This window comes from Nerophis lumbriciformis, linkage group LG10 (assembly GCF_033978685.3).
Source record: "Nerophis lumbriciformis linkage group LG10, RoL_Nlum_v2.1, whole genome shotgun sequence".
NCBI lineage: Eukaryota > Metazoa > Chordata > Actinopteri > Syngnathiformes > Syngnathidae > Nerophis > Nerophis lumbriciformis.
This window is the reverse complement of record NC_084557.2, coordinates 23089166-23102008: the sequence shown is the minus strand read 5'-3', so window position 1 is coordinate 23102008 and position 12843 is coordinate 23089166. Positions and strand designations below refer to the sequence as shown.

The 12843-nt window shown below is 41.3% G+C and overlaps 1 protein-coding gene across 7 annotated transcripts in view; it reads left to right on the top strand.

Annotated features, from left to right (window-relative positions):
* The window catches only part of brsk2a (BR serine/threonine kinase 2a), a 521979-nt gene that overhangs the window by 462820 nt on the left and 46316 nt on the right, over positions 1-12843 (top strand). For all 7 annotated transcript variants that reach the window (XM_061969996.2, XM_061969998.2, XM_061969999.2 and 4 more), the window contains one exon: positions 9876-9936. In XM_061969996.2, the coding sequence (XP_061825980.1) occupies positions 9876-9936 (61 nt within the window). The remainder of the gene's footprint in view (positions 1-9875; positions 9937-12843) is intronic.

Here is a 12843-nt window from a genome sequence, read left to right as displayed (position 1 = left end):
TTATGTTGCTGAATAGACGACATATCTAATATTTTTTTTATTTCTGACCGACCAAAATGTTGTCACACATGTGTGACGAAGGATTTTTGTCTGTCCGTCGTCTTTGCAGTGTGACCAACGGTCAGTTTGCACGTCCTTCTGACACCTGCCAAATTAAATGCTAAATAATGCTTGCACAACAGTGAGTAAATCACACTACGCGTGCTAAATAATTATATTTGCATTTTCTCTTCCAAGTATTGTGGGTGTTTTGATGATCAGCATATATATTGCATTCTAATGAAGACAACAGACACAAAATTGATTGCGTGCCTTGTTCTGCTCACTTAACAGGCGCAATCCACTTTGCACATGTTTAATAGATCGGATTTGCTATTAAATTTGCACATGTTTTAGTACACACAAACCTGTAGTAAATCAGGCCCTAGGTATGTTCACATACATTAAAAACAAATTATTGCATGGATTTGGTTAAAACCAGCTTTCTAAAATGTGTAAAAACCATAATTAGGTTTTTTACTTTTTAAAGATGAGAGTACCATATCTAGAACATAAACCCCGTAAAATATTTGTATTTGTTTTTTTTTTTTAAGTTGATTTTTCTTTACCAAAAAACACCAACAAATGCATTATAAAAAGGCCAGTTTGTACTGCCTCTTTATTTTTCACTTAAATATGATTAAAAATATGTCAAGTTTTCCTTTACTTTAGAGCAATGGTTCTTAACCTGGGTTCGATCGAACCCTAGGGGTTCGGTGAGTCAGCCTCAGGGGTTTGGCGGCGCCTCCGCCACGGAGGTCAAGACACACCCGACTCATCGTGTAAATTAAAACTTTTCCCTATTGGCGTATTATGGATACCCCGAAACAATGTTCCCTCTAATTTTCCATATGCGTGAGCAAACTCAAAAACTCATTGAGCATTCAGTGGAGCACATGTGAGCAACATCAGACGTGCACATGCACTGTGGCCACAGCAGCAGCACACCTGTCCCAAACTTGACTAAATAACAAGTTAAATGTTTTATTATTATAATCAAATGACAGCAGTCATTTCCATGTCATTATTTTCTAATGCAAGTGTTTTGGCCCACCTACAATGACTATAACAAATAATATTGTTTTTCATGAGCTGTGTACTAGTATTGTATAGCTGGGTGGAAAACGAAGAAAAGGAACAGACTTTGCTGTGAAAATGACTTGAGAGTGGCACTTTCCAAGGTGAAGCCACGCATATCTGAACTGGTCTCTCAAAGGCAACAGCAGAAGTCAGACTGATTTGCAGGTGTGTAATTTATTGTGAGTTAATGCACTGTGTTGGTTTTGTTCTTTGAACAAGGTGATGTTCATGCACGGTTCATATTGTGCACCAGTAAAAAAAACATATAACTATGTCTTGAATTTGAAAAAAAAAAACATTTTATGTTTCACTAAAGAAGGGTTCGGTGAATGCGCATATGAAACTGGTGGGGTTTGTTACCTCCAACAAGGTTAAGAACCATTGCTTCAGAGCAGGGGTAGGGAACCTATGTGGCTCTTTTGATGACTGCATCTGGCTCTCAGATAAATCATAGACTTAGACTTCCTTTTATTGTCATTCAAATTTGAACTTTACAGTACAGATAAGAACAAATTTTCGTTGCATTAGCTCATGGTAGTGCAGGATAAAAGAGCAATAAGGTGCAGATATAAATAAATAGATTACTGTACAGATAAATGTATTGCACTTTTGCATATGCATCCACGTTTATTGATGTATGTTATATTGTCTTTATATCCCAGCGAATTAATCCATTTTTGGGGGGAATTGAGGGGATTATTTTAATGCGTTCAAGAGTCTTACGGCCTGAGGGAAGTAGCTGACATTGCTTAACACGATAAGTAATGTATAATTCCGCTGGTAATCACAGTGTTAAAAATAACGTTTAAAATATAAAACGGCACCAGGTCCAGAAGTCGCATAAATGGTAAGAAGTATTTTTATTTATTATCGGTTAGCTTCAGAATAACAATGTTATTAAAAATAATAAGAGACTTATTATACTCTAAAAATGTTAGTCTTACTTAAAAATGCACGCATTTAGTTGTATTCAGTGTTAAAAAATGTTAAATGGCTCTCACGGAAATACATTTTAAAATATTTGGCTTTCATGGCTCTCTCAGCCAAAAAGGTTCCCGACCCCTGCTTTAGAGTGTAGAAATTAGCTGATATACATTGGATTATCATCAGTGGATAATACAAATCATAATAATACGGTAGTATTATTTTGAGTATATTATTAGTAGTGCATCCCCTCTGAGTTAAGTCTCACCCTGTTTTTAAAAACTACTGACACCTCGGTTTCTAACTTTAAACAAGGGTCTTTGAATGCACCGCAATTATGGTCAGGTCTTAGACATTCTTAATTGGATTCAAGCAACCTTGTTATTGAACTTTCATAGCTATTTTACATTTCGTATTTAAATGGCACTCGCTGGATCGGTTCGCAGCCGAGTGTGAAGCGACTGGGATGAGAATCAGCACCTCCAAGTCCGAGTCCATGGTCCTCGCCCGGAAAAGGGTGGAGTGCCATCTCCGGGTTGGGGAGAGACCCTGCCCCAAGTGGAGGAGTTCAAGTACCTCGGAGTCTTGTTCACGAGTGAGGGAAGAGTGGATCGTGAGATCGACAGGCGGATCGGTGCGGCATCTTCAGTAATGCGGACGCTGTATCGATCCGTTGTGGTGAAGAAGGAGCTGAGCCGGAAGGCAAAGCTCTCAATTTACTGGTCGATCTACGTTCCCATCCTCACCTATGGTCATGAGCTTTGGGTTATGACCGAATGGACAAGATCACGGGTACAAGCGGCCGAAATGAGTTTCCTCCGCCAGGTGGCAGGGCTATCCCTTAGAGATAGGGTGAGAAGCTCTGTCATCCGGGGGGAGCTCAAAGTAAAGCCGCTGCTACTCCACATCGAGAGGAGCCAGATGAGGTGGTTCGGGCATCTGATCAGGATGCCACCCGAGCGCCTCCCTAGGGAGGTGTTTAGGGCACGTCCAACCGGTAGGAGGCCACGAGGAAGACCCAGGACACGTTGGGAAGACTATGTCTCCCGGCTGGCCTGGGAACGCCTCGGGATCCCCCGGGAGGAGCTGGACGAAGTGGCTGGGGAGAGGGAAGTCTGGGCTTCCCTGCTTAGGCTGCTGCCCCCGCGACCCGACCTCGGATAAGCGGAAGATGGATGGATGGATGGATGGTATTATGAGTATATTATTAGTAGTGCATCCCCTCTGAGTTAAGTCTCACCCTGTTTTTAAAAACTACTGACACCTCGGTTTCTAACTTTAAACAAGGGTCTTTGAATGCACCGCAATTATGGTCAGGTCTTAGACATTCTTAATTGGATTCAAGCAACCTTGTTATTGAACTTTCATAGCTATTTTACATTTCGTATTTAAATGGCAGAAAACAATCTTCAAGCTTTGCAATATAGTAATGTTTCTTGAGGCTGAGCCAATCAGTGGCCATGATCCTGAACAGAGCGCTCTGATTGGTTTGGTCTCATCCAGTGGTCCATACAGCCTTAGCACTCATCATTTTAGTACAATAAGCTATTGTTTTGCGTATACATTTTTAATTTAGGCAATAAAGTGAAGCCACAAACTTGGAAATGGGATGTGATGAAGGATGACTGTATTTGTAATTTGCACATTGGGGTACACGTATCTGAGTAAAAAAAAAAAAAAAAATATATATATATATATATATATATATATATATATATATATATATATATATATAATTTTTCACCCGTCAGTGTGTGATGCTTATAGCACAAAACAAAATATGTCTCACTTGCTGGCATTTACAGGACATATCTTCATTCATTTGATAATAAAGGATCAATTTGTTAACATTAAGCAGCCTACGAGAGCTATTCATTATCTTCCTGCAACAAGGAGATTCTGATGGTGCGTTACTGTGCAGCATTGCCATCTGTATTATTAGCGCTATGGACCCGCTGGTCCAACACTAACAGATGCAGAGTATGTTGAACAATATGCTCATAATGGACCGAGGAGGCTGAGCGTGTGTCTGTGTTGACATGAGGTGCACACAAGCTATTTGGGCACGTCTCAGTGGACCGTGGGCCTTCAATGTAAAACTGTCTGGTCAGCTGCTCTCTCAAACAAGTCTGTGCCCACGTGCTCTCAACATCGCCTACCCACACATGTGCAATCACCACTGAGAATATTACAAAAATAACTTGTGAGTGGGAGTTGTCTTTTTACTGTAGCACTTTCTTCTTTTCTTTTTGTCCCAGAGGGATTTTTTTTTCATGCAGCTATGAATTAACAGGTTCCCAGTCATGCTTACTTATTTTATGTCCGAGCTGTAAGAATGTAAGCAATTGGGTGTCCATTTATGGAAGCCCTTGTGAACAGTGGTGGTTTAGACATGGGTCACATGGCCAATTGTCCAGGGCGGCATTCTCTAGGGGGCGCCCCAAGGAGGAGGGGGAAAAATGATTTATATTTATTTGTGTCAGATGGGGCCCTTTGCAGGCGGGGATACAAGCACTCCCTTTATTTCTCACAAGAATAACCAAACCGAGTAGAGAAGGAGGTAAATTCACTGCTGGGCTTCAGTTTTCAGGTTAATCAGAAGGTCAAGAAGAACAGATATTACTTCAAAATAGAACACATGTAATATGTAATAGTGTGTACTTGTCATGTCTTTGTGATCATGTTTTGTTTTAGTTATGTCCTGTTGGTTTAAGACTTTTTAGTTCCTGTTTACGCTCTCTTGTTTGGTCACTGCTGGACTCTAGAAAGAGGTTCCGCAGCCTCCGAAGCAGAACCTCCAGGTTCTGTAACAGCTTCTTCCCTCAGGCCGTAAGACTCTTAAACGCATCACAATTAAATCGTCCCCTCAACTCCCCCCAAAATGGATTAACACGCTGGAATAAAAAAGACAAGATAACATACATCATAATCAATCAATCAATCAATGTTTATTTATATAGCCCTAAATCACAAGTGTCTCAAAGGGCTGCACAAGCCACAACGCCATCCTCTTTACAAAGCCCACATAGGGGCGTCGATGTGAATGACTATGAGAAACCTTGGAGAGGACCGCATATGTGGGTAACCCCCCCCCCCCTTTAGGGGAGACCGAATGCAATGGATGTCGAGTGGGTCTGACATAATATTGTGAGAGTCCAGTCCATAGTGGATCCAACATAATAGTAAGAGTCCAGTCCATAGTGGGGCCAGCAGGACACCATCCCGAGCGGAGACGGGTCAGCAGCGCAGAGATGTTCCCAGCCGATGCATAGGCGAGCGGTCCACCCCGGGTCCCGACTCTGGACAGCCAGCACTTCATCCATGGCCACCTGACCTGTGCCCCCCCCCTCCACAAGGAAGAGGGGAGCAGAGGAGAAAAGAAAAGAAACGGCAGATCAACTGGTCTAAAAGGGGGGTCTATTTAAAGGCTAGAGTATACAAATGAGTTTTAAGATGGGACTTAAATGCTTCTACTGAGGTAGCATCTCTAACTGTTACCGGGAGGGCATTCCATAGTACTGGAGCCCGAATAGAAAACGCTCTATAGCCCGCAGACTTTTTTTGGGCTCTGGGAATCACTAATTAGCCGGAGTTCTTTGAACGCAGATTTCTTGCCGGGACATATGGTACAATACAATCGACAAGATAGGACGGAGCTAGACCGTGTAGTATTTTATACGTAAGTAGTAAAACCTTAAAGTCACATCTTAAGTGCACAGGAAGCCAGTGCAGGTGAGCCAGTATAGGCGTAATATGATCAAACTTTCTTGTTCTTGTCAAAAGTCTAGCAGCCGCATTTTGTACCAATTGTAATCTTTTAATGCTAGACATAGGGAGACCCGAAAATAATACGTTACAGTAGTCGAGACGAGATGTAACGAACGCATGAATAATGATCTCAGCGTCGCTAGTGGATAAAATAGAACGAATCTTAGCGATATTACGGAGATGAAAGAAGGCCGTTTTAGTAACACTCTTAATGTGTGACTCAAACGAGAGAGTTGGGTCGAAGATGATACCCAGATTCTTTACTGATTCGCCTTGTGTAATTGTTTGGTTGTCAAATGTTAAGGTGGTATTATTAAATAAATGTCGGTGTCTAGCAGGACCGATAATCAGCATTTCCGTTTTCTTGGCGTTGAGTTGCAAGAAGTTAGCGTACATCCATTGTTTGATTTCATTAAGACACGCCTCCAGCTGACTACAATCCGGCGTGTTGGTCAGCTTTAGGGGCATGTAGAGTTGGGTGTCATCAGCATAACAGTGAAAGCTAACACCGTATTTGCGTATGATGTCGCCTGGCGGCAGCATGTAAATACTAAAGAGTGCAGGGCCAAGAACCGAACCCTGAGGAACTCTGCACGTTACCTTAACATAGTCCGAGGTCACATTATTATGGGAGACGCACTGCATCCTGTCAGTAAGATAAGAGTTAAACCACGACAAGGCTAAGTCTGACATGCCAATACGTGTTTTGATACGCTCTAATAAAATATTATGATCGACAGTATCGAAAGCAGCGCTAAGATCAAGAAGCAGCAACATAGATGACGCATCAGAATCCATCGTTAGCAGTAGATCATTAGTCATTTTTGCGAGGGCTGTCTCCGTAGAGTGATTTGCCCTGAAACCGGATTGAAAAGGTTCACAGAGATTGTTAGACACTAAGTGTTCATTTAGCTGCTGTGCGACAATTTTTTCGAGGATTTTCGAGATAAACAGAAGGTGGGACACCGGCCAGTAGTTTACCATGAGGTCAGGGTCGAGGTTAGGTCTTTTGAGCAGAGGATGAATAACCGCCTTTTTGAATGCTAGGGGAACAGTGCCAGAGGAAAGTGATAAGTTTATAATATTTAGCACTGATGGACCTAAAAACACAAAAAGCTCCTTTGATAAGTTTCCCAGGAAATGGGTCAAGTAAACATGTTGTTTGTTTTGTCCCATTAACACATCTTAACAATTCTTCCAATGTTATTTCATCAAAGAGAGAGAAACTATTTTGGAGGGCGGTATCCGTCGTAGAATAGACATTTGAAAGGCAATTTAAAATAGATAAAGAATAGTGAACAACAGGCTGCATAAGTGTAAGTTATATTACGCATAAATAACCAACTGAGAACGTGCCTGGTATGTTAACGTAACATATCATGGTAAGAGTCATTCATATAACTATAACATATAGAACATGCTATTCGTTTACCAAACAATCTGTCACTCCTAATCACTAAATCCCATGAAATCTTCCTCGTTGTCGCTTCTGGTATGCGCCGCTTCCTTTCTTTCTGCTGCTCGATCGCCGTTCTCTGCTGCATATTTCACTACGTCCAGCTTGTAATCTGCAGTATATGATTTCCTTTTCGGTGCCATTTTTGTTCAGTCCTTCTCAGTTTTTATAAGTTACCGCCAATGTTGAAATAATCCATTTTAATAGCTACGGACGTTGCAGCGGTTAGCATCCTATGACCTACAATGCACTTCTGCCATGACCCGCCCCCGCCAAATTCTTATTGGTTGACGTGTGTGTGTGACGATTGCTGACATTTGCTTCGTCTCTTACGCGAGATAAATAATATTATTTGATATTTTACGGTAATGTGTTAATAATTTCACACATAAGTCGCTCCTGAGTATAAGTTGCGTCCACTGCCAAACTACGAAAAAAACTGTGATTTATAATCCGAAAAATACGGTACTTCCTGAATGTTTCAAACCTCACATTGCTTGTCCATTGCTTTCTTTGCATTCATATTGAGCTGCAAACATTTTGTCAAAAGGCTAAAAAAAACACACAAAGTAACACAGTAGATAAGAGCAGCACTGTGCTGACTGAATGAGCACGGGAGAGCCATCAGCCCGCCCACAATGGATATGCTGCCGGGCACAGAATGGCAATAAAGTGTACATGGAGACACGGTCCTTACACCAAAGCCTATTTTTTTTGGTCTGTGGTTCATATATAAAAAAGTTTGTACAATCAGGGGTTCGTAAATTGAAGTTCCCCTGTACGAAAATGGTATGTTGACCGGCGACGAAGAGGGAATCTCGCACAGGGCGCCGTTGAAGTTAGAACCGCCACTGCATGTGGGACTCACCCTAATTCTAAAAGGACAATTTGACTCTATTCCCCCCACCATGTCTTCAGGGGAAAAACTCTCATTTGACACGCTCTCTCTTCATTTTGAAAGAACGAGTGTGTGTGTGTGTGTGTGTGTGTGTGTGTGTGTGTGTGTGTGTGTGTGTGTGTGTGTGTGTGTGTGTGTGTCTGGGCCACATGTCCACAAACACATCAGAGCAAGAACACACGACAGGGAGGGTGGATTTGTGGAATGAATGTCAAAAATGAGCAGCGTTGTGACAGTGAGCAGCTGGTGTTGACAGGCGCTGCTTGTGTGTGTATGTATATGATGGAGACAGATTGTCCTGTGATTGTTCATTTCGGAGCTGGGCTCAGCTCACAACGGTATTGACAGCATCTGCATGGAAGGGGAAAATGAGTGGCACGCTACCAAAAGGCCCACTTCATTCCCCTCCCAAGATATCAGCCAGTGATCGCGTGCAAATATTTGACATGTTTTACATATTAGCAAAGTGTATACTAAGACGAAAAAGCTAATTTGAATGCTAATGTGTGGCAAGGTGCTGATAGATTTCCAGGTGAGTGTGCAGTCAAATCAGCACATTTAATATGCTGGGAGTCACTGTCAAGTAGTGTGTGTGTGTGTGTGTGTGTGTGTGTGTGTGTGTGTGTGTGTGTGTGTGTGTGTGTGTGTGTGTGTGTGTGTGCACGCTGACTAATGAGGGCTTGCACTGTGCGCCGTAGTGTCTCCACCCTCCTCCTAGGCGCCTTGTAGCCGCTTGGCGTGATAGCGCCATATGCTCTAGTGCAGTGTTTTTCAACCTTTTTTGAGCCAAGGCACATTTTTTTCATAAAAAAAAAAAAAAAAATACGGAGGCACACCACCAGCAGAAAAGGTTAAAAAATTCAACTCCACCGGGTTGTCGTGCCTTATTTTGAGTTTGTTGTTGTTTCCTGTATGTATTGCTTTAGTTCCCGTCTTGCGCTGTTATTTCGGTGAGCCTTCCTGTTTTGTTGGTGTTCTCCTGTAGCAGCTTCACGCCTTCCTTTGAGCGCTATTGCCCGCCCGTGCTTTGTTTTCGCAATCAAGACTATTTAAGTTGTGCGTACGCTATCCTTCTTTGAGGGGACATTGTTGATTGTCATGGCATGTACGGGATGTGCTTTGTGGACGCCGTCTTTGCTCCACACGCTGTAAGTTTTTGCTGTCGTCCAACATTCTGTTTTTGTTGACTTTGTAGCCAGTTCAGTTTTACTTTTGTTTTACATAGCCATCCCTAAGCTTCAGTGCCTTTTCCTAGCGGGACTTGCCTTTTGTTGATTTTTGGTTTAAGCGTTACATACCTTTTTACCTGCACGCTGTCTCCCGCTGTGCTCTGCCTATTGGGATCACGACAAACCATCCTCGACGCGTTCCGACTTCTACAAAGCAACGAACTACCTGCTGCCACCTACTGATATGTAGTATTACATGGTTACCCTGCCAAGCTCTACACAGCACAGGCACTAGACAACGGCACATTATTATGATTATTGATTTGCAAAAAAATATTTTTTGGACCAAATAGGTGAAGTTGCATAATTTCCCACGGCACACCAGGCAATATATCACGGCACACTAGTGTGCCGCGGCACAGTGGTTGAAAATCACTGCTCTAGTGCTTCCCAGTGCAACTTTTCACCTCCGTTATCAAAGCATGTAACGCCGTCACGTGTTCAATCCGCCAATGACGTCTTACTTGTGTGTGTGCCACAGGTCACGGTCTATCAGCGGAGCTTCTTCAGGCCTCACAACCAGCCCGCTCAGCAGCCCGCGGGTAAGTCATGACCTTCTTCCAAAAACACACACACATGGGCGCCGATCCCGTGGGTGCTTCGGGGCCCGAGCACCCACGTGGGATTGATGGCAACTTTCAATCTTTAAAATAATTTTTGAAAAATCAATCTTCCGTTTTACATATTAAAAAAGTCACAGATCATATAGTCTATGATTAACAAAGCCTAACCAAGATTTCATTGTGCCCGATAATGAACTAATGTAACAACCATCTTGACTTTCAACACACGGTACACGAGCGAATGAACTCATACTTACTCAACAGCCATACATGTCACCCTAAGGGTGGCAGTATGAACAATGCCAACACTGTTATAAACATGTGCCATATAGTGAAACCACACTAAACAACAACGACACATTTTGTAAGATTATTTGCACCGCAACACAACATAAACACTACAGAACAAATTCCCAGAATTCCATGCAGCGCCAAATCTTCCATGACGCTAAAATATTAAAAAACGCCATTGGTGGATCTACACCGAACATCCACTGTAATGATACCACGTACAATAGCGTATCTAGTCGATACTACTATGATTACATTTTTTAACATCTCAAAATATTATTTCGTTATTTATTTATATTATATTCATAATCTCAGGAAATATGTCCCTGGACACATGAGGACTTTGAGTATAACCAATGTATGATCCTGTAACTACTTGGTATCGGATTGATACCCAAATTGGTGGTATCATCCAAAACTAATGTAAAGTATCAAACAACAGAAGAATAAGTGATTATTACATTGTAACAGAAGTGTAGATAGAACATGTTAAAAGAGAAAGTAAGCAGATATTAACAGTAAATGAACAAGAAGATTAATAATTAATTTTCTACCACTTGTCCTTAATAATGTTGACAAAATGTTAGAATGGCAAATGACACAATATGTTACTGCAGCTAAATTAGGAGCATTTGTTTGTTTACTTACTACTAAAAGACAAGTTGTCTTGTATGTTCACTATTTTATTTAAGGACAAAATTGCAATACGAAACATATGTTTAATGTGCCCTAAGATTTTTTTGTTAAAATTAAATTTTTTGTTGTACCCTTTATTTTAGAAAAGTACCGAAAAACTTTTGGTACCGGTATCGGTGCCAAAATATTGGTATCGGGACAACACTAATACACACAGACCGAGCACCCACTGGCAGAAATGTAGATCGGCGCCTATGCACACACATATACAGTATGACATTTCACCTTTTGACCCACACTCAGGTATCGAGTTGTTGCAATGACCACCTAACTCGTGGTGATGTCATCGTACTGCTGTTGAAGTATCCCGGCGAGAGGAACTAAAGATGGTCATTAGGGCTGCAATGCACTATGTCATGACCTTTTGCACAACATTCAAGCCATATTGCTGACATCATTGCATATGTCATACTGTATGGCTGTACTGGCTCTTTAATTAATCATATTATAATGACACATTTTTTCCGGTCAGCTGTAGTGACTCAATGCTTCTTACAGTATGTAATGTTAGTCATGATTATCATCCTAAAGCACTCAAGGGACACTTCTCTTGTTTTACACTCCAGTTATATCTAATACAAGAGCTGTATCAGAAATCTAAATGTGTCTGTGTTTGTAAATTAGTAATAATACCTAAGTTTTAACGATGCAGTATGGTTGTATATCACTGCATATATACGAATATATTTAATCAAATTAGCTCTTGTACAGAGCTTTTACGATTAATTTTAGACACAAGCTATCTTTCCAGGTTTTTTTTATGCTTTAAATTGTGTGCATTATTTGAGTTATGAGCACATCCGCCGCCAATTGAAGTAGTATTTGTCCACAGCTGAATTTTAGCATTTATTGGTAATTACAGTACAGGCAAAATGTTTGGACACACCTTCTCATTCAATGTGTTTTCTTTGATTTCATGACTATTTACATTGTAGATTGTCACTGAAGGCATCAAAACTATGAATGAACACATGTGGAGTTATGTACTTAACAAAAAAACTGAAAACATGCTTTATATTCTAGTTTCCTCAAAATAGCCACCCTTTGATTACTTTTTCGCACACTCTAAGCATTCTCTCGATGGGCTTCAACAGGTAGTCACCTGAAATGGTTTTCACTTCACAGGTGTGCTTGAAGCTCATCGAGAGAATGCCAAGAGTGTGCAAAGCAGTAATCAGAGCAAATTTTGAAGAAACTAGAATGTAAAATATGTTTTCAGTTATTTCACCTTTTTTTTTGTTAAGTACATAACTCATTCATAGTTTTGATGCCTTACAATGTAAATAGTCATGAAAATAAAGAAAACGCATTGAATGAGGAGAAGGTGTGTCCAAACTTTTGACCTGTACTCTACAGTATATTGAGTAGAATATATTTTTAAACTGCTGTCACTTTGCCTTTGTCCTGGGACAACAGATAGAATTTGGCTTTATTTGGTCTGTGCAATATATGTGTTGTGCAAGTCCCTATCAAAAAAACATACAGCCAGAGATCGACACAATCTTGCCCTCCAACCATCGAAACTGAGAATGTGACGATGACGCCCACTGAATCAGAAAAACAAACCCTTGAAAACATGTCCTACTGTGCAGCAGACTCTGCAAAGTGGCACGATCGCAGTCTGCACCACGTCGACGCAGAATTCACCAGAGGACATTAATCCAGGAAAATATAAAGAAGCTGAACTCACTTATGTCTTGTTTGCAATAAGGTAATGAGCTATCAATTGAGACACCCCATTTTGGTCGGACCTTATGGGGGTTCACTCTGTCATTTTGTTACGCCAACTAGCAGTGGGGTGGCTTCTAACCTAGATTTTTGCTCGTAACGTAAAGCATAACAATTAGCAGCCTTGCCAACCCTCCCGATTTTCCCGGGAGACTCCCGAATTTCAGTGCC